The sequence below is a fragment of the Xiphias gladius genome, chromosome 21, assembly GCF_016859285.1.
Source record: "Xiphias gladius isolate SHS-SW01 ecotype Sanya breed wild chromosome 21, ASM1685928v1, whole genome shotgun sequence".
In the NCBI taxonomy this organism is placed as follows: domain Eukaryota; kingdom Metazoa; phylum Chordata; class Actinopteri; order Istiophoriformes; family Xiphiidae; genus Xiphias; species Xiphias gladius.
Window position 1 is genome coordinate 23,337,178 of NC_053420.1, and position 23,331 is coordinate 23,360,508.

Sequence of the window (23,331 nt, forward strand, 5' to 3'; positions counted from 1 at the left end):
TTTTGAATAACGTTTAGGAAAAAACAAATACCATCACACACAAACCAAAACGTTGGAGGTGAAATGAATTGATGAGGTTGATGTTTTAAGACATGCAGGTCAAGGGATTTAGATTATATACATTGTCCTTAAGCAAGTGTTAGGAGGTCTGCATGTGTGGGTGTGTGTTTAGCCAAAGTTTTCTCCTGCTCTGCCAACAGTGTAAATCTAGCGTGGAGAAAGGTCTGATAATGTGAGACTAACACCAGAGATATGAGGCACAGTGACCCTCACTCTTCAAGGTATCGCGCTTTCAGATCTAATCATAATGTGTATTTGGTGTGTGCTCATTTCACAGCTGAAAAATTATATTAATTAATCCTGCTGGCTCACTTATCACGTAAAACAGAGATTAGACTGTTGCTTAGGATGAAAATAAACATTTCACACCTATGCAGCCATCCTTTGACCTTAACACTTAAATCTGCATGTTGTTATTTTGGTGGGTTTGTTGAGGACGCCTGTGCAGAAATAAGCATTGCAAAAGCTTATATTCTCCCTCAGATCAATTTGTGTATGGTCCAAACTCATCTCTCCTCCTCCTTGTCTCAATCCCTTCATGTCCTCCATTCAGTGAGCCCACTAGAGATGAAATTTGTCATCCAAAAAGGAAGTGGGCCCCTCTGGTCCTCAGCAAGCAAACAAGGGTGAGGGATCAATGGAAGCCGAAATTGAACAACCCGCACAGCCAAAAAACAAAGTGTTGTCACAATAAAACTCTCCCCACTTTGAGCAGATGACAGCATTGATCCTTAAAAAAAGAGTTTGTTAATAACGTGCTTTAAAAGAAGACCTGACAGTGGAGTCAGTAGTGTCAGTAAAAAATAATTAAAAATTAGAATTACCGCCTCACGGTTGCATACCTCCGCCAATCAGTCAAGTTACAGGAAGTAAGGTCACTTTCTGGTGCAGAGTTATGGTGTTGAACGTTATGAAGTTGACCTTTAACCTTTTGGACATGAAGTGTCATCACGTCATCATTTTATCCTATTAGACATTTGTTTGAAATTTTGTCATAATTAGCGTATGAATTTATGAGTTAATTCTAATCTTTTATCGTTGAGTCCAAGTGAAGGTTTTTTTGAAGAAATTCCCTCAAGGCGTTCCTGAGATATCGCTCTGCTATAGATCACCTACAGTATCTGACCCATGCGACCTCCTACCCACTGCAGTGCATAGTCGGATATACCAAATGCTGAAAGCAAGCCTTTTGTGCCCTTGCTTGAAAGGAAAAACTTGCCAGAATATTACTTCTGTTTCTTTATAGAAGTTTGAACTGAATTTAAAATTTGCTTGGCAGCTATCTTTCATCCAGCTATCTTACGAGTTCCCTACTTGATCCGAGGGAAGATGACATCCAGTAGCAAATATCTTTGAGTGAAATAACCGACAGTATTCATGTTATTCACTCTTCTCTTCCACCTGTGTGATCCTCCAATCTGCTCCTCCTAGACGATGCTCCTACTGTATATTGCTCAATCCTAGATAATTAGGATAAATGAGGAGACAGAAAACAAACACCATTGTAGTGGCCGTTTTACCATATTCAGTCTTCCAAGACCACTTAGTCTGCTACACTCATCTCAGTTTCGATGTGTGTTCCGGTAAAAGCAATTCCAAATCTCTTGTGCATTAAACCTCTGTACTCAAAAATCCAGGATTTATTTAAAGATTTAGTTCAAAATATATGTGCATACGAATCTTATGTAAAAGTTGTCAGACTGGTCCATTACCAACTGGTGTTCTATTCCTATTAACGCTATATTACATAATATAACACAGTCAAAAGCTTGTTTCAATACAATTTGCTTCTCAACTTCTTAACTTGTTTCACATTCCTAGCGTCGATCCCTCTGCCTGACATAACTGACATAAGCCTAATCCTTGCTGTATCGGGTGGCCCTGCCTTTACTTTCGTGATCTTATGTCATGAGCTTAACAAGTATTGCAGAAGTTGTGCACGCGGTGTAAAACTTTCATGCACATGCGCACTAAGACTGGCTTGTTTTACATCTTTTCCCCTGCCCTCACTGAGGAGGTCAGAGCTCAGCTACATACACAGTCAATGTTTTTGTTGTTTGTGGTGTCTGCTGTCAATGCAGGTAGACGGCCAGATTTTTAGTTCATTCATTTACCAGAATAGACTTGAGGTTGTTTGTGGATTTTTTTCTACTAATTCTTCAATGTGAGATCATTAATTAGGTTGTAGGCAGGTGGCGGAATATTTGTCAGTTCCTCTAGTGAAATTCTCAGAAACTGATCACAAACAAATGGTGTGTGCATTACCATTTTGGCCTTCCAAAAACATGATCTTTTAGCTGTAGCCTCTAACCGTAGCCTTTAGTCCTTCTGTACTGTTTGACATTGACCACAGCACTTAAATCGTTCTGACAGCTGATTGATGTTTGTTAATTAGTTCAAGAAGCAGATTATTTACAGCTATTTCTGAGTCACTGAACAGTAAAGTATACTATATGCCATGCTGAGCATTTTCAGTGAGCTCTTAAAGCTGCACTGAGCATCTTTTGCCACTATGCCAGCTATATTAGTGCAGAAAGACTTTAGCAGTAGACATTTTAATAAAAGAATGTCTGTATACACGGTTACTTAAATCATGGCCAGTACTTGGAAAGTACTTGTTTCAGTGTCAGGTGTCAGTATCAGGGCAGCCTAGTTCTTGTCAAGAGTCCCACCTACATCTTGTCAACACTTTAATTATCTAAATTGAAGTATTAACTAAATCAGTGCACAAGAAATGCTAAACTGCAGGTACCTATCGCACCATTACTTCTGAGTCATGCCACATTAAGGTCAGTTAACTCTTGCTGGACTGGTGTGCTCCCATACAGTACACTTACAGTGCATACAGTAACAAGTGGTGCAACGTAATTAAGTGCATTTGCTTAAGTGCTTCCATTTTTTCCTGTTTTATACTTCTATTCAATTACAGTTCAGCGTGAAATATTGTACTTTTTACAAATTTTTACAATTTTTTGGGGGGTTTATGAAATGTAATGCATTACTATTCATCAAACCACCCAACGGTAAATAAAGTAGGTTAAATTAACAACTGCAACATTAAAATGCTGCTTACATGTTAATGCCCTAGTAATGATATTCCAATAATATGATAAGATATAATATAATATAATTCAATATAATACTGTAACTCTTTTTTTGTTTATTTTTTTTTACGACACTCAGATCCTTAAAATGAAACCAAGTCATTCAAATTTTGTGCCAGTTCGGACTATCTTTCCATATATAACGGTTATGGTGTAAATCTAAAGGGTATCATTGTTTTTACTAAAATTTTGCTTGTCTGTGCATTTATAACAGGAAAGTAGGATAAATCCATCATATGCAACAGTCTGAGCTCTCGGCAAGTTCATCTGCAATGGACATTAAAACCACTGTGAGTTTCCTCTTTTCGAACAAGTGAAGGTTTGCTGAAAGCTATGGATTTTTTTTTCAGTCATCGTTTTCAAAGTATGGCCAAGCAGACGCTATGGTCCCATCATCGTTGGAGGTGTATTAACTCAACTCTCCTGGGAAGAGAAAAGGCCATAGCTGGAAGAAAGCCAGAGAGGTGGTTACATAGTGCTGACAAACAGGCCATAGCGTATAAGACAGAAGACCACTGAACAAGATGAATCACCTTTCGTCTCAGAATGTGTGAGGAAAAAAACAGATATTGGAAAGCCAGACATGCTGTTTGAGAGTAATCAGGTAATGAGAGATACCAGGGGTGAGATGTGAACATTTCCTGACAAGATTGGCGTCTGTTGCTTTTTAGGAGCCACAAGCAAAATATACAGGGACAGAAGTGATGAGAGGTGACTCTCTGTGGAGTGAAATCAAGCCAAGGTGAAACTTAATGACATGTGGTGGCCATTATGATAGTTATAATTATATAATTAGATGAGCAAAAGAAATGAAGGAAGAAGTGAATGCTGATGGGTTATGAGTTTGCGAGAGAGTAATTGTCTCTTTACACCTGAATTTATTTGCATGTGGCTGTGTGTTTGGTGGCTCTAATCATCTTTGTATTTACCACCTCCTTTGGTTAATGTCTTGTTATTCATCTTATTTTAATAAAGTACACAGACATGAAATTGCTACTATTTAATATTCCTGTCTTGCTGTACTATACGTGGTTTGAATAGTCTGTCATTTAGACTTATGAGTGAAAAATTACACCAAGACCCTAATGTGCACTTTTTCACAGTAACATTTAGCATAAAAACATAAATCATAGTTATAAATCTCCAGAATACACTCTAATCCTCAGTTGTCCCTGGTTTGATTGCAGACAACATTTAAATGGGGCTTCCCGAGGAGCAGAGCCCTGTTGCTGTCATTTTTTGCCTAGTTTCTCACACAAATATTGTTGTACATCCCAAGGCTGATGTCTCCTGTTAGACTGCCTTATGTAATATTCCCTCCGTGTCCACAGACCCCTGGGAGGAGTTTAATAAAAAGCTGGAAACAATGTTTTCGTCACATAGATTGTACGACTGTGACGTTAATCTTCTGCCAGGAGCTTGTCCTCCACAGGGAAGGATTTATTCTTCATCGGGTCACGACACATTCACTATGGAAGAGTAGACTGAAGATGCCCCCACCTGTGGATTCAACCCTTGCCCCACAGCACCAGCTGGGGCAGGGTTTTCTTTTGAGGGAAAGACAGACTGAGAGCTCTGATAGTATTGACTATCACCTTGTACACAAAATCACAGTCAAGAATGGTAATCCTCTTACCATGCTCACCATCTTAATAGTGACACTATATTCACCAGACTCCACTGAGGGGACGGCTACAACCGTGTGAGAAGAGCATGACATCACGTTGTCACAACAACAAGGAACTAAAGCCATTATTCCACAGGGGTGGGAATGCTCACACAGAGCTGAACCGTGACCTTTCTAGACAAGCTAGCATGGCGGAATAAGTTCGAAGGGTTTTCCACAGCACCGCAAGGTAGTTTACCTTGACGACACGCTGGAGGTGTGCTGGTTCACACAACTGTGCTTCCTGTTGAAGCCGTTTGGCCTCTATGGTACTATATTTCAAACCATCAACAAGTGAAAGAGTGTGTGAGATCCTTTTGTAAGTTCGTAGAGTTGCAGAGTGACCCTGGCTGACCCCTATTTAGCAGAAGCAACAATTTGGGCATTGAGAACCGACACACGATGACAGGCGTTCTCAGTATCAAGAGGAGTGATTGTTTTACACACAGAGTGCAAAGGCTGAACCGGCATTTTCAAGAACTGCAGTGCTTCTAAACCCCTGCCCCACTGCTGTGTAACCCTGACCCTCTACAGTCAATTATAGTGGAGGACAATTCTGAAGTGGCACATTCATTCCATTGCGACTGTAAGCTCCACATGTACTCCAAACAGTACCCTCTGTCCTTCTGTGGCCATGCCCGGGCAACCTTGGTCTTATTGTCACTGGATTTGAATCCTGTGCTTCCTCCCTCAGGAAGGAGGAAGGAGTTAACACCGCTATCATGGTTGTTTCTGACAGAATCTTCAAGGTTGCTCTTTTTATCCCACAGCCCATATAATCATCACCAGGTGAAACAACCAGTATGATCAATCATCAGATTTTCTGTCGCTGCGGACACACCACTTTGTGTCACAACTCTGCTCCTCTCTGCTCTCTCCTCTGCTTTCCATCTGCACTCTACACCGTTCAGCAACAATTATATATACATACACATATATACATATATATACACATATACTATGGTATATATACATGTACTGGTTTTAATGTTGTGGCTGATCGGTGTATAGTCCAAGCTGAGAGAGCAAATGAGGGCCAGAAGATAATGCTGCAGTGTTTTTCCTCAGCCAGTGTTTCTGTGGTGTGGGGACATATGAGCGTAACTCACAGTAGTTTTCTGCCACAGGCCTCTTGCCTTATGAGTGTCAGACGAGCCTCAGAGAAAAGAGGGTGAACCGCGTAGGTTTTAGCGGGTTTGTCAGGTGCTGTTGTTTAGCCTTGGTGAGGGCCCTGCCTGTTTTTCTCTCTGCCAGGATACTTCAGGTACATCAGATTAATGAAGGTCTGGCTATCACCTTGGGAGTACCGAAACTGTTTCCATTTTTTGAAGAATTAGTTCAATAACTTTTATTTGCCCGAGCCTGGCACCATGGACATCTGTAGCAAATTTCTGTAGCTGTCAGGATATTTCACTAAAAGCAAAAAATATCAACCTGCTGGTGGAGCTAGAGGATCAAAAAGTCATTTGGATTCATTCTCTGGGCACCATGAATGTCTGTACTAAATTTCATCATGATAGTAGCTGTTCCTGTATAAAGTGAGAGTTTCTCTAACACAAGCACATTATTAGTCCTTCAGTCTTTGTCTAGAGTGCTGGCTCAACACGCTGATGTTTTGCTATCATGTCTGTCAAGACAGTTTCTAAATTTTTATCGTTGTTAGTGTGTAAAAGTTCAGATCATGTTGAAAAGAGATTACTCTTCGTAGCTGTATTTCTGTCTTTGAAGCTGTTACGGTAACATCGTTCCCTTGCCATAAACTCTCTGATTACTTTTGAGTTACAGTGTCAGCGTCAGTCTTGCTACTCTATTCCTCCCCTCAAAACAGTATGACTCATGACTTAATACATATGACTCATCGCATAGCTCATCATTACACCGGCTGTTCTTCTTCAGTTGTACTGTGCATTGGGTGAAGTGACGATTCTTCTCTGGACACATTTTGGTTTTTGTAGCAGTCACAATTTACTTTAAAAAAAAAAAATTTGACTTATTCTTCTTCATTTTCCACTTCTAAAAGCTTAAACCCCTTGATAGTGCTCGGCAAGTTAAAATATTGGTGCAACACACAATGTTTAAGCCATTTCTGATCCTATTGTAGATAGTAAATGAACTGTTGTAAGTTCAAATGTTGAAAACTGTATTTGCTTGCTGTTATTAACAATATTAAAGTATGTAAAGCATTTAATAACAACTTAACAAACTCATACATGCTGCTAAAGATCAATGCCAATTTTTTACTAATGCCACATACAGACTGCATGTGCATGTATTTGTATGAACGTTCGAGTGTTTGTCACTATTCATGCTACTGTATGTGTGACAGGGATGTTTCATGTGTTCGTGGGGGCAGGTAGTATTCTGCTAGTGTGACATGATTATCCTATTATATAATTAGTGTTTATTTATAGCATGTGCTGTTGGTAGATAATATCACAAGCGCACTGTACAGCTGTGAGCAATGGAGCAAACCACATGAGTCATTACAAGGGCAAAGGTAGTGCCAGTAGAAAATCCTCCAGATTGAGGGAAACATATATGGAGCATTTACCACAGTTAGAAAAATTTGCCAGATTAATAAAAATGTAATAATACATATTTTTGTATTCATGGCCACTTTATGGAGCGTTAAAAACTTGCTTTATAATCCTAACCTTCTTCCGGCCACGAAGTCGGATTGCTGGTACACTGATTAGTACTGATGACCTGGTGAAAACCCCTGTCAAAACCAGTAGAGAGCGAAAAAAACATTGGCGTATGGTGCTGCCTTCTCACTGCTGCCTTGTCACCTGTGGCTCTCTGCCTGAGGCACAACAGATCAAGGCTCCAGCACTGGTAGAGTCTGGCCAAGCCCCCCCCCCCCCAAATGTGATGTCTCAGGAGGTCAAGTTGAAACCGAAGGCACTGCACTAAGCCTTTGCAAAAATCCCTAATAATAATAATAATAATAATAATAATAATAATAATAATAATAATAATAATAATAAAAACATAATGTTTAATTTCTGTCTGATCAAATTTGAACCACTGTCATTTTTTGATAATGTGATTTAGATCTTTTGTAACTGATCCTTTTAAGCTCTGTCTCCACCAGTGATTATTTGTTCACTATATAATCGTTAATACTGTGGTCTTTAAGTCCTATCATTTTCAGTTCTGGTCCTCAAACCCCATCATACCAGATATATGTACAGTATATGCAATTATCAAATCTACTTAAGAATTATCACTGGTTTGATGGCTAAAATGAAAGCCAGAAGGATTCCCGAGGAGCAGGACTGATAAATGTTGCATTGAACTGATTATCAAAGTAGTTTCCAATATTGACTGTAAGAAAAGCTTTTGACCATTTGCAGTTTTGTGATGTATATGTTGAAAGTTTGTACCATCGAAATGTGCCTATTTTCCATTCTTGGGTTTTGGGGTTTTATGCATGCATTACCCACCTACTCAGTGTTGGAGATACTGCAAGAACAGATTCTAATGTATAATTTTGTATCTTTTTTAATGGAGTATACATTGGTCAATTTGACTTGATTTGGTGGAAATTAATCTTCAATACATATCTCTCTGGTTGAATGTAAACTAATCAGTGAGCTGCTGGGGTGTTTGGCTGGAAGGGAAACCTATATACTTTCAATTCATATTATTCAACACATGCTGTCACCTCTTCGGCCCTCAAAAACATAAGTTGGCCAAAAAACATACACAGCCTAATTAATTGTACAGTCCCTGGGCTCACCCTAGCCATTTGAGACTGCAACTGCGATGAAAAGCTATAAAGATAAATTTGGCTTGACATGGAACATGCTGTGGCAACAAGTGCCCTCAATTACCCCCCTCAACTTGGTTAAGTCGTAAGGGTGGAAATGCCCTCACAACATCAAGGATCATGATTGTCTGAAAAATAAAATCTATGCTAGCCGCTTACTGTATAAGGGCCAGCAGAGGCCTGATCTGTCAGTTTTTACCAAAACAATTTTAAAAAAAGAAACTTATCACCTGCCCTTTTTTCTTCTCTCTGTCTTTCTCCGTCTTGTACACACACAGGAGCTTCACATACTGTAAGGTGCACAGCTCCCTGGAAAACACTATTTTCCACTGAGCGGATTATCTTTGAAGAGATGTAAACTAAACACACACGCGCACCCACACGCACACATACACAGAGACAGAGTAACACACACACACACACACACACACACACACACACACACACACACACACACACACACACACACACACAATGCATATGTAGGCTAGCCACCCCACCTTCCCTGCATCATGTATGAAGCTGATTTTACCCTTTCCGGGAGAACTGAAATAAGTGTTGCTGTGGCTTCATCCAGAAAAAGAAAAAAAATCTCCTGCTAATGATTCCTGATGCTTGCTTGTCCAGCAGTAATCAGTAATGTATGAAATTTATATTGATTAAAGTTGCGTTTCCTTTGTTAGAGGGATTCCTCTAAACGGTTGGGAGAAGCAGGACTTGCCAACTAACACCTCACAGATTCTACCATTGCACTTTGTAATCCCATGTAGTTTTATAGTCAGTCGTAATAGTAGCTGCATTTGGTGAATGCAGTGTCGAAAATGAGCAGTAGAACAGTATTGTACTGTTGTCATTGACAACTGCAGCTGTCCTTCAAAGCTTGATAGATTTATTTTGGATACGAAATGAGAAGAATACACCAACTGTTCAGAACTCTAGCATCTGTTCATATCGTGAGGGATTTTATGTTTTTTCCAGAGAGACCACAAAACAACATCCTTGTGAAGGATTTTTTCAATTCATAATATTGGAGGTGCTAATGCTCAGTTGACTGAGGGACATTATAATTTTTTAATATGTGCTGCTGCTGTTTAATGGTAGATTTCCAAATCTCAGGCTACATACCCGCACACTATCAGAAAATTCCGGCCTCAAGTTTTTGTTTTACACAAGGCATTCACATGTAATCTGTATCTGAATGACAGAGTGCACAATATCTGGATAAGGAAAAACACATGTTAACGACAGGTACAAATGGACATACGTCTGTATTATTAGATCAGGCAATCTACATCTGGAGATGGTCTGGTTTGCATCGTGACTGGACCACCCATAAAGACTGCATGTTAATACCAGGTGTAAATGGGGCCTTAATGCTGACGTGGAAAACAGAGCTCCTGTAAAACTATACAGTATTTAAGCCTGCTAAGACCCAGTCAGGTGCTGTGTAGCTGCTTATTTTCTGTTACTTCCCTTGTTTTACAAACCAACGCAATCAATTACACATGTATCTGCCAGACAAGCATAAAAAAGTGATCTTAACCGATGGTCTAAGGGCAGCAATCACGAGAATTTTATTCACATGGGTTAACAGGTAGCAAGCATTTATGAGGCACGACTGAATCGCTGTTTTATGCTCAAACGGAAACACAAAAATATGTAAACGAGAAAATCTGAATTGAGAGTTCAGCTTTACTGAAACACAGTTTGAGTGATCGTGAGGGGCAGGATGGGGGAAGGAGCTGTGTCCACACTACTCCTTACTAGATGATGATTTTAAAGCACAATCTTGTTGTTTATTAACCAAAAGTGTAGGGAAAAGAAGAGATTAGCCATTTTCATAATGCTCTGGCATTTTACAGTGGAAGAACTCTTCAGAAGTGTTAACAGTGTTTGAAATTTACTCTCCTTAGTGAGGATGTACTGTCAGGGGAATTTGGGCACCTGCACTTCCTGTCAGTGACCATTAATTTGATGTAAAAGTTTAGGCTGGTGACTGGGCTCTAATATGCACATGATTGCTGTGTGCAATCTGGCCAACACTGTGCAAAAAACACACACAGTCACAGATTCACTTTTAATGAGCTGGTCTCATCTGTTAAACAGCAAGGCATCCTGTTCAAATAATAGGATGGTCTATTATCATAAGCAATTCAATCTAAGAGGATGCAGAGGGCTAATGTGGGCCGTTCCTCCCTTTCATCAGCTCTAAATGGTTTGTATCTCATTAACTGTTTTCTCAAAGGCAGTTATGTGACAACAAATAACCTGCTGTGAGGATAAAATACAACATCTACATATTTAGAAGAATACAATATGCAATTCTGTAACCTCAGTGGATGTTTTTGTTGTTATTCCGATGGTAAAAGTCAGTCTACAGCCCCGTTCACACAGCTGTATAATGTTACACAGCTTTTATACCATTAGCAATGAGGTTAATGTACACAAACAGGCTCAAACAATATATTTCAGTTTACAAGGAACACTGCTGGGAGATCTGCGAGCTATGTGGCTGCATTGTAGCCGGCTCCCTGAAACACTATCTTAACCCGTATACCAGTATTTGATCAGGCCAGTGCTTATTCCAAATCAGCCACATAACATGTAGTCCAGGGAAGACATTACTTATAATCATATTATCGAAAGTGTGTGGCTGCGAATAATAATGTTTCTTTGTTTCTCTTTGTCTCTCCAAATCTCACCGTCCATTACATTTTCAACAGTGGCATTCCTCTTGCATCTGCAGAGAAATTTGCAAATCCCATCTACATGGTGTGTTTGGTAAAAATACTAAAATTGCATTGCTCTCTGCACAAACACAATCATTAAGTGATTGTTGTGTCAACAACACAAAGTCTGATGCTGTGTATTTTTTTTCCCTGCTCAGGTCATTCACATTGGCTATTACCCTAGATATTAACAAGGATGTGCCTTGTGTCTGCTTCAGGGATTGATTTTTCTTTCCTTGCATGACAACAGTGTTAGTATAAAAACTCTGTCATTTCAACAGACCAAAAATGTTTCTTTCACACATTTAAACAAGTTTACAGCTTACACATTGCAGAATATGAAAAGTGTAGGCGCAGTGAGCTGTACAGTAGCTTCAGCCCACATCGTTTTGATTTGTGGAAAATCTTCATACTACAGTATGATGTATTGTTTTCTACTGTACTGTTTAGTTCTGAGTAGCTGCCTTTTGTGTTATCTCTGACATGGATGATATGATTTCACCTGGGTCTGTTTGCTGGTTTGTTTGTTTGTTTGTCAGCAGGATTACGCAAAAAGTGCTGAACCAATTTACACCAAACTTGTTGGAGGGATGGGGCATGGCTCAGGGAAGAAGCCAATAAATTTTGGGGCAGATCCGGATCATTTACTATGAATTTGAATTTTTCTTCTCTGAAGTCTGGTGTGTGTTCTTTGACACTGCCCTTGGCGGTGGTCTGCACTAAACTGAGAGCCATTCTCGTTAGGTTTTTTTTCTTAAAATTTCCCTCAACATTCTTTTTGGACGACAAAAATTCTTTTGCTCTGAAACTTGAAAATTTGGATTTTCCCTAAGATATTGTTTACTTTGCTCTAATGGTGAAGTAAGGTACAACTTTTCATGTCTCTGAAGCAAAAGTTGATGTCTGTTGTCTCCTGTCAGTGTCATTTGTCATACCAATCTCAAACAAATTAACCTGGACTGTTAAACTGTCAAGGAGGCTCTTGCGGGCAGATGTTGAGAAATTACTCTTGTATTTCTGTGTTGTGAAATAATGATGTTATTATCAAAAGTAAACCTCCACATGCAGATTTAGGAGGTAGCAGGGAAGATGAAACATAAATCTGCCTTTTATTTATTTTTTTACTAGACTGCTAAATTAGACTAATTCTGCTGCAGCAGCAATAGTGACTAGTGTTGAACTGTTCCCTAGTTGTCTCTACTGAATTTGCAACAGTCTTTCAGGATGAATTACTGCCTTTCACATTTGAACTCAATGTGCGAAGTGTTTAGATTTCAGCCTCCTAGTCTGAAACCACCACAGCATCCAAATGTCAGCATCTGCTCTTGCAGGTTTGGAAACATCGGTCGCACATTGTACCAGAGGAACTCCTGACTTTCAACAAGGGGGGGCCACCACCAGCCTTAATTAAACTGTGATTGTGGCGCTGAATGTCAGCCCTTATTGAAACACAGTAACATAACTCATGCCTGTATTTACAAACTGAACTGATCATTATTATTATTTTTTTTTTTTAAAAACTATTGTTTTTATTTTTGTGCTCTGAAAGGATCAGCAGAGCGTTTAACCTAAGGCCTGTGACTGGTTTTTCTGGAATACACATTTATAATCCAAGATTTCAGTTCAGTCAAATAAGTGGCTGATTGTATCTTCAAAGTGGCCATGAAATGGTAATAGGAGCTCAGCTCACGATGGGTTCCTTTGATAAAAAGGGATTGTGTGTTGTGGGAACTTAACGGGGGGGATGTATATGGTGTTTAAGTGTCAGACATGCACTAATGCACACGGGAAATAATTCATTACTATCTGGTAAGAGGGCAGGAAAAATCAAAACAGAGATAATATCACCTATTTTACCTTTGTGTGATCATTGTGCCTGAATTAAACAAAAGTTCATCCTGTAGCAAGAGCAAACAAAAAACAGGTCTGTTTCCACTTTATGTGGTTTGTCAACTCAGATTGAAAAAACTCTGAACAAAGCTGTGTGTTTCTGTTATTTGCTGTAACTCAGCCAGTTTCTCTTTTCTTCTCTGTCAGGTGGCATCCCCTTTGTCCTGACTGGGGAACTGTTCGAACAATCCTACCGCCCGGCCGCCTTCATGATTGCTGGCACAGTAAATTGGCTGTCCAACTGTGCCGTGGGCCTCTTGTTCCCCTTCATTCAAGTGAGTTACATCATTTAAATGTGTACATGTGTACAGATTTTGTAAAGGATCAAGTTTTGGAGCTCGGTCAGCTACAACGTCTGTAGAGGTGCTTCAAATAACCAAGTGACATTAAAATGAGTCACTAGACATACTCAATGAGTCTTTGGCCGATAGTTGGTGTTGGATTGGTTTAGCTGACAATGTTTGTCTCTTCAACCTTTGCAGCCCGTAAAAGTTGTCAGCTCCTCATTAATCCCTGCCGTGGCTCCTGCCACATCGTGTTGTAGGGTGGTTGTGCTGCCTGCTCTCCACCAGCACCTCCACCACCTTTCAGGATTCATCAGTCAACATGGAGTCACTTCTGTAGTTCTATCACATAACATTATCTATTTCATATCCTACTTATTTGGCAGTGCTCTAATGGTTGCTCTTGGAAGGGTCAGTGAGCCCTACAATTTTCAAGCTTTTACAAACTTAATGATGAGAGAGTACCTGACTGAACATGCACTGCACTTTCTGTTCCTTCTTAGTGAGCTGAATATCAGTACTGGATTGTAAAAATAAGTTGTTACAGATGTTCTTCACTGAATCATACTTGTTAAAATAACTATAATGGAAATAGGAAAAATTATGATGGAAAAACTGAGATTTTGGCAGCCAGTGCAGACCGATAACCGGTGTTCTCACAGCTTTGGTTAATAATGCTTTTAGGGTTAGACCTGATGCAACAAGAAGAGATGGAAATGAAAACTCCAGTCTTCTTTTACTGTAAGCCGGTGTGATAACCACCTTGGCTGAGGAACAGCCTTTAAGACATGAAATGTGTTTCCCAGGGCATTGGCTGGTATTACTCAACCAGGATTATTTTATTTCCCCTCGTCTGCATGATATTTTCACTTCATAACTGTGAGATAATGGCAGCAAAACGTACTGTACTGTACTCCACCCAGTAGTACACAGTAAGTCAAGTTCACTTGTCATTAGAAGTACTATTCAGCCTGTGTTGTATATCTTTATATACAGTTTAAACCCTGATGTTTTCATCAGGGTTTTTTTTATATTGTTTTCTTGGCTTTAGCTTGAGAATTAAAAAAAAAAAAAACCCTGTATCACAAACTGGAGGTAAGGTGTTTGTCAAAAGTGGGCATGTATGAGGTCTAATGAACGAATGATTTACAGTATGGGAAATGAAGGATCCAGTGTTTTTAAATCTTGACCCACACAAGCCTAAAAGTCGGGATCTCTCTGTCTCTGCTGCCTCAATTTGCACCACTCCTTTTAAGTCGGTCTCTTCAGTGCAGCTGTCTCCACTAGCCACATAATGGCTCATACCTCACTTACACTTTAGATGTGTAACTGCAATCTGAATTGTCTTATTAGCCTTCAACACTTTGCCCCGCATTTTGCATGTACATACATGATTTTTTTTATTGGGCTGTGAGCTCTGTCAAATTGCCTTTGAGTGCCCAGCAGTACTTTGACTAAACAGATCCTTGTGGACATTGACTGCTGCTGTTGTGCTGCTTACATGCTGCTTTAGCTGCTTGGCCCTTGTAAACAAGGTGTTATGGGTGAAATGTGAGACGCGACAGGAATGCTGAATATAGTATAGTGTTGGACACAAAAGCACTTCCACAACCTCCCAGGAGCTGTGGTTATTGGTTGCTAACAAAATAACAGAAAGTAATTGTTGTTTTACTTTTGTTTAAATAAGGAGCCATTACAGAAGCAGATACCTGTTTAACTAAGAATATGGACAGAAAAGAACTCTAACCTCTCTTTAGCTTTTCAAAGACAAGAAAATACAATACTAGCAATGAAAACTAGTGGTACAGAGGCTAACATGGAGGTCTTCATTGCAGAATCCCTTAATGTACTTTTTCCGGTATGACATTGTTTAAAAGTTCATAACAATCACTTAATCCCTCATAATCTTCGAAGTGCTTCATATGGGACCTGACAGACCCCCACCAAGGAGGATAAATGTGTTTTTTAAGAGTGGAGTAGTAAGCAAATACAAGAGTTTCAGACAGAGGAGCCTATTTGTGTCTGAAATTGGAATGTTTTCCTGGAAACTGCAGGGTCCTCTTTCAACTTCTAAAACCTGACTGTTGCTCCAGGCCGCTCCACATCACTGCCCCATCTCATCTTACCTCCTCTGTTTCTTTTCCTCTGTGCCTCTCCCTCTCTTTCTTTGGCCTCACAGCCTGTTTTTTTTTTCTACCATTCTTACCTTCTCTCTTTTGTTCTTAACTTCAACTTCAGTGTTTTTTTCCACTTTACAGCCTCTTTACTGAACTACCAGCCCTAGAATTGGGTTTAGTGGTGTAATACAATATTGCCTGGTACCTGTTTTGGCCATTTGATATATGGGTTGTTTTATGTTGAGGTTCAAGTTGAGTTTGGTTTATTATTTTTGTGTTGCGTTTCAAAAACCTTATGACTGGGCACTTTTGCATTTTCCACAAATTTTCAAGTTTCAGTAAAAGCTTTTTAAAATCAAATAGTTCACCCATATACTCCACCTCACCACCACCACATAACACACAGCGTTTCGACCAGGAACTGTTAGACAGCATCGGTTCTTCAGGTTTTGTGCTGTTGTGGGCAAAACTGATTTCTTAAACATCGCACTATGGGTGAAAAGGGGGAGTCAAAGTGAAATTTTGAAGTCTCGTGTTCGATCATAAAAACAGGGCAGCTGTAGCTCTGGTGGTGGAGCAGTTCGGCCAATAATCACTGGATCGGTAGTTTGATCCTCGGCTGCTTCTTTCCGCATGTCAAAGTGTGCAATCAATACACCGAACCCCAAAATACACCCAGTTTGTGCAAATGGGAAAAAAAAAAAAAAAAACATAATCGCTTTGGACAAAAGTGTTGCCAAATCAATGTAATATAATGAATTCATATGTTGGGTAATATCTGATATCAGTATGACTTATAGGTGATGGTTTGTATATTTCAATGCTGCCAGAGGGCTGGTGGCCTTTTTCTGGCCATTGAATGCCTGTATGTGTGCACATATTTACCATATTTTTTGTTTATATTCCTAATTTTTCTGCATTCAGCTGCTCCCTTTCTTTGCTGATCATCCTGATCTGTTTGGGATGACTTTCCACTGTTTTTGTGGACTCCTGTATTTATACCAACAAAAAACTACTAGTGAACCAAGAGAACAATAAATAATGATATATAATATTCTAGATATATTTTTCCATATTGTGTCTCAGTGTTTCAAGTTTGGTCTGACTCTTGCTGTTTTCTCCTGAGGCCTTATCACTTTGTTTCTTGGCCCTTATACTGTAGAGAAGATGAATGCCCAAAATATTGGTTTCCAGGCATGTCTTTCTATTCAGGCCCATGCACCCACCTGAGTATGGACGACCACAAGTGTCATGGAAATGGCAAAATTAGCTAAATTTGTTCAGAGATTAATTTATCAATCTATGAATAAATAAACTAGATTAAAAAATTAATTCATAATTTGTTTTCTTAATGGGCAATAAAAAGAGGAATTCTAAAAAGTATTTATAAATGAAATATTAATACATCACAAAAAAGTTCAAATTAAAAAGGGGTTTAAAAAACAAACTAAAACAGTCAGTAATTACATCATTTCAAAATACATTAATGAAGTCATAAATAAATAAATGTAAAAGCCCATTCGAAAATGCAGTTTTCAAAGAGAAATAAACAACTGGATTCACAGATTGAATTAAGAATACAGATTTTAATCAGGCATTTAAAAGGGCAGTTTCCTTTCCCATTAGCTATTCAATTTGCTTAGTCATTTAGCTTCTCCATTTAGATTTTCCATATAAGAACTGGTAACTGATTTTAACGTTGTGGCTGATTGATGTATGTTGGTAACTCAGTAGCTGTGCCACCGACACTGAGACATGTCTACTGTAGTGTAGTCTTTCCACTTGCTCTACAGGACTCATGCTCACCTCCGGGTAAATGTACTGGGCCTTTGTTGCTGTCTTTTTATCCCATTAGTTGTCCCCAGGCCACTGCTGCCTGCTTGCGTTTCGCTGATGTGACTAAACATTAGGAAACACTCCGATACACACAGAGAAAAAGTACATGGCTGACTGCTTTATCCAAAGCACTTTTTAGTATATTCATTGCCTCCTTGTAGTCTTATTGGTTAGTAGGATTCTCAGCATGTAGAGTATAAGGGCAAGCTCGCTCTGCCACACTATTGAAAAAAGTACAAAGTGGTCTGTAAGTGCAGGGGGCTTCTGCCTAGTTGAAATGAGTTACTTTTCTCAGTTAATTCAGTGACATCCCCCCTGTTGCTGCAATCCCAAGCCAACCTGACTGTCCAGACTGAAAACTCAAAAAAAGATTACGTGCCCCAGGTAATCTTCTGTGAGTCTCAGAAGTCAAATGTCCTGAACTGACAGCCCCTTTAACAAGGCCGGTTAGAGAATATGAGTCTGTGATGCACCCCTTGCATGGAACAGCACAACAGAGGGTGCAGAACCAGTATGTGGGTACCGATAGGCTGTCACATAGCCTTTGTTGTTGGAGAAGTCTGTTTTTTCATCCGTCATGTCCTGCAGGAAGAACAACACATCAGAACAATAATTTGCCTGCTGTTACACCAATTACCAACATGTGGCTCTCTGTACAGCAAGCATGGATACTTTGACTGGCTTCCAATGTGCTGGGGGGCAGACTGGCAGCATTCACATCCAGCCTCTCCCTTGCCCAGGCCCAGAAGGGTTTACCATTCTGAGTGAGAATGTTAAATTCCTCTTTGTGCCTTGAATACAATTTTCCTATGAAACCGGAGCATCCACAGATCCCCCCACATGACTCCCACATGACTCCTCCTGAACTACCTACAACACAATCATAAACCGTACTTTGTCAATCTGGCTGCGCTGGGGGAAATCGGGCATTGCGTGGTCGTTTGTGAGGAAAAGTTATCCGCAGTGGCCTGCATGTACTGTGTCTCTGCCTAACCTGGCTGACAGCCTGTGGGTTCAGAGGATTTTCCCTGGACAGGAGGTCTGCCCCCGTATCCGTGGCTCCTGGGGCTTGAGTTGTGTGCCGTGACAGGAGATGTGCACAGCTCCACAATCTTGACCTGTGTGCCAGCTCGTCAGGGTGGGTGATGTAAGCTACCACTGTGATGCAACCCGCTGTTAGGACTCATTATTTTTGGATTTAATTTTCATTACAAATCTGGGAATTTCTCTGTATTATTATTGAATCAAAATGTGAAAATTAAGTGAAAATCTCACTGAAAAATGTAATTGACAGCACTTCATACCAGTACTAGCAGTACCACTGTGTGCTTTGTAAATTACTCTGGTGCATAATCAGCAGCTCATTTGTGTTTTCTACTTAATTTTTTCTTCATTTTCCATTATCATAAGTACTGAGTACTGAGCTTGTCACACAAAGACCTTGCGTACTGTGTGAAACCATAAAACCAAAATTGAAGTCAGAATAAAAAAAAAAAATCAGCTTCTTAAAAAACAAATCTTCGTGTTTTCCTATGTAAATCTGTAAAATGAAAAAAAAAAAAAAAAGATTCTGAAATCCTGCTGGATTTCAGAGCCATCTGGTCAAATGTTGAGTGCTACTGACTGACCAGTTGTCTGGATTTATGACAGAGAAGGCACAGGCAGAACGAGCATGCCGGAGCTTTATTTTCTCAGAGGATGCCAAGCCATAGATTTGGATGCAGAGCTCGCCTTTGTTTCAGAATCACAAATTCTGAAATTACTAGGATTGAAAACAATTTGTCTTGCCACAGTGAGATTACTCACCTTAACTCTTAACTGACTCAAGTCATTAAATGCTGCTTCATGAGAGAAACTAAAACTACTGTTCTTTTTAGTGAGCTACTGTAAATAAATTAGACAAGCTGCAGAGAAAGACAGAAGATGTGAACAAGCAGGATTTATCTGATCCGCAGTGAGAATGATTAGAAAAGACAATGAGCCTGATTATGTGCATTTGCTCATTACTGAAGGTTTTTGCTGGGAAAACGAAGCGTACCATAGCCTGCACTGTATGTGTGTTCTGTAGTCTCTCTCTCTTTGTCTTGCGCTTCCTCTCCCTCCCTCTTTGATGTTTTGTAGCAGTCTTTAATGTCTCAGCAGGCATCCTAAATGAGTACGTTCTTCATCCTAACTTCACCAAGTTGGAACTGGCTGCGATGTACTTTGAAGCTTCTTTAATCATCTCTCACAGAGCTGTTTCATGTCTGCATGTCAAGTCTTCACATTCATCTCGACCAAAAGGTGATGAACACGGATGATATACTGTGCCAGTGAAGATGATCCAATGACAACACCCTCAATTGAATCATTAGTTCCTACACTAAATGTGACATTTTTATGCTTATCTTGACCTATAGTACACTGTACATCAGCCCTATCTGTTTATAAACTCACTGCTACCGTAGAGAAGCACAGAGGTTGTTATTGAATTACAGAGAAGAGAAATCAATGTGGCATTTTAGTTTGAAATGGTCACATCTAAAAACTGGCTCGCCAGCTCACGTACTTGTGCACCAGCCCTGTGCTCCTCTTATGTCTCCTTCCTCTGAGAGTGTCATGTCCTTTTCCTTTCTGTTCCTCTGCAGTACGGTCACTTCTTTGTGAGTGATTCACTGAGCAGATGTAACTGTATCTGCTGTTCCCTTGAGTTCCTTTACATGCTCAATCAACCATAAATACTTTATCTTATGCCTGTTTCTTCATCCTTCACTGTCTCTTTATCTTTTTCCTTTTCATTCTTTTTAATACATTAACCTCCCAAGGTCACAAACACAATAGTTTGGCGCGTAGGCAGTGTGCCTTTTAAATCAAACAAGTTATGGCTTGTATGTTTCCATTAAGGCTTTTTTCTCTGTGCTCTAGCCTAGAACTTGGTTGTTGGGGAATTTGTTGGTATAGCTTCTCATATCAGAGTGTAAGCTGTAAAGGAATTGTTAGACAGTTTGGGAAATGTGCTTTTTTTGGTTGTTTTTCTGAGAGTTGGATGAGGAGATCGATACTACTCTCCTGTATTGGCATTAGGAATGGTGCAATAGCCAGAAGGCAAATTAGTATAGCTTGGCGTAAAGACTAAAAACAGGCAAAAACGCCTAGTCTAGCGCTGTCCGAAGTTAAAGAAAACATGCCTACCAACACCTCTAAAGCTCAGCAATGAACACATTTTTTATCTTGTTTGTTTAGTTCATACCCAAAAAAGTGTAAATAAAAAAACAGCAATTTGTGTTTTCAGGGGGAGTTACTATTGAATATAACCATGCATATTAGATGACTCTTGTAAAAGGATGTAAGCTCCTTTTCCAACCCGTTTTTGGAAAAAGAGTTTTTGAGAATAGGAAACACTATCAATCTAGTCCTGTCAGGAACGTTTCCCTGAGATACTATTAGTCCAAAGAGAAGACGGTCTTCATCCTGAAGTCTTTTCTCTCAAAAAGTTGAAACATGAAATACTTCCATTAAAGTGTTATGTAAATCCCACATTAGTGTAGCATGTCCAACAGTCATGTAACCACACATTATCCTGTCAGGATCTTGGAGGCGGGAAAAAAAATGATATTCCCTGGTGTGTTTATGAGCTCCTCGTTACCTGTGACACCAGTAACAGTAATGGCAGCTTAACACATGTCCCTACCCGCGCTCTGTTTCTGTATTAAAAGACACTTCCAATATGTTTTCAACTGTCACAAATTTATTTCCTCTGTGGTAGGAAAACACTTTACACAAGCCATCAGAAACTCAGAAAACACACTGTATACAGAGACTTTAAAATACTCACTAGCCTAGCAACATTAACCCTCTCCATTCAAAAAGAATATCTGTTGTTGTGAACACACAATTGTCTAGTCCTCGAATATAAAAACAACCTCCACTTCTTCAAACTTAGTTTCCAGAAATTTTCAGGTCTGTACTTTATTGACAGACATGAGATTGATATTGATCGTCTCATCTAACTTTAAATAAGCTAATAAGAAGCCAGTAATCAGATAGATATTTCAGAAAATAGCATTTAGACTATAAGTATTACCTTTGTGCTTACCTGAAAGTGGTTTGAATTTCAAATACTAAATTTTATATTTCTTAGTGTGAGAGAAGTAAAGTCCCACTGTCTGTCTTATAATTGGCCTCTGTGCCGAGGACATGGTTCAGCTCTGCTTTTTATAGAGATAGAACTTTGCCCTCAGTCATTATTTCCCACTTGTCCCTCATTAGATCTTAATGGCATTTGACATTTCGATCTTTGTGAGCTGAAAAAATATAGATATGTACGCTGCAGTTCATGCTCTCTTAAACCTACAGTTTTCTCAACGTATTAATGCACTTGTTCATTCTTTCCTTCATTTGCCGAAAGAGCCAGGGGCTTGTTTTTCAGCTGTGTACAAACAATTTACTGTTAATAGAAAGGAGCTTTGCTTAAGTCTTTCATCTTTTAGACACATTTGATTGAAGAGAGATTTTGTCTGTTTTGAATGTAGTCATTTCACAGTCCATGACAATTTTATTTAGCATACCACAACAAAGTACATTACAGGGGACAGGAAACATTCTTTTAATATTAAATTCATGATGGAAAATGAATACATTAGGTATATGAATAATTTATTTCAAATTGAAGCATGCCTTATTACGTACCTTATTATAAATCCAATCTCAGGAACGTAATTGGAGTAGATTGCTTTGTTCAAGTAATTTTTCCTTGAATAGTCCCCTCAAAACACTCAGACTTAAAGTGATTGCAGGGAAACATCCAAGTTAATGCTTTAAAGCTATGAGAGGCAGGTCGACTAATACTGGTGAATCTACACATGTATACATCATGCCTCTGCTTAATAAATAGCAGTGTAATTGTGTTTAATTTGCAGCATATTCGGTACTGAGCCACCAGACGGCATCATAGAATCTATTATGCATGAAGATTTATAGATACACCTGGGTGTGTTCGTGTTGCGCTCACCTGATCAATCACGTTTATCACAGGTTTAAAGACAGACTGTGCTGTTACATTAAGCCCAGTAGGCGTAATTTCATAAGTCTATTGACTCTTTAAACTATTGACATTTAAATGCTTCATACAGCTGGAAATTTGTTTAATCCAGAGGCTGTCACCATTTTGTGTGCATTAGCTGTATCTTTAGTCTTGTATTGATTTTTTCCAAACACCTCATTGTGCTTAGAAATACTGTAGTGTTCTTGTGTGAGCTTCATAGCAGTGTAACTCAAAAAATGAGTCTGACCTCCAGTCAGTCCAATTACATGCAGTTAGATGGGGTGAACGGTATGTCTTATTTCTGTTTATGCGCAACTGCACACGTAGGGTTTCCACAGTATAGCTCATGACATTAAAGGGCGTACATATGCCATATAAAAATGCTAAACCACCATAAATGACATTGGTTACACTATCTCAAACTTCAGATAAAATTTGAAGATGGTTAAGGTAAACAAAATGCTAAAAGGTGCCATTAATGTCTGGAAAATAGGGCTTTCACAAATTTGTGGGAGGCAGGGTAAGAGATCAACTATTAAAATGTATTACTTCTGCCCTAAGATCCACACACATATATTCACACACACACACACACACACACACACACACACACACACACACACACACACACACACACACACACAGGCAAAGTTTCTCTTACTGTAATCTGAAGGACAGAAAGAGTTAGACAAAAGTCAGTGCAGAAGTTTGAGATCAGAGTGAGACTTTGCTCGTGGCATGCTGGACATTGTAGTGACGTTGGGTTGACCTTCTGTCAAATGTTTTCTTTGCAGCCCCTGCAGATAAACCTAATTTTGTCCTTTCAGTCAGCTCCACCAGTGTGTCATGT

General features: G+C 39.4%; 1 protein-coding gene across 11 annotated transcripts in view; it reads left to right on the forward strand.

Moving 5' to 3' along the window:
- The window catches only part of slc2a9l2 (solute carrier family 2 member 9, like 2), a 102,950-nt gene that overhangs the window by 65,897 nt on the left and 13,722 nt on the right, over positions 1-23,331 (forward strand). For all 11 annotated transcript variants that reach the window (XM_040159383.1, XM_040159387.1, XM_040159384.1 and 8 more), the window contains one exon: positions 13,369-13,496. In XM_040159383.1, the coding sequence (XP_040015317.1) occupies positions 13,369-13,496 (128 nt within the window). The remainder of the gene's footprint in view (positions 1-13,368; positions 13,497-23,331) is intronic.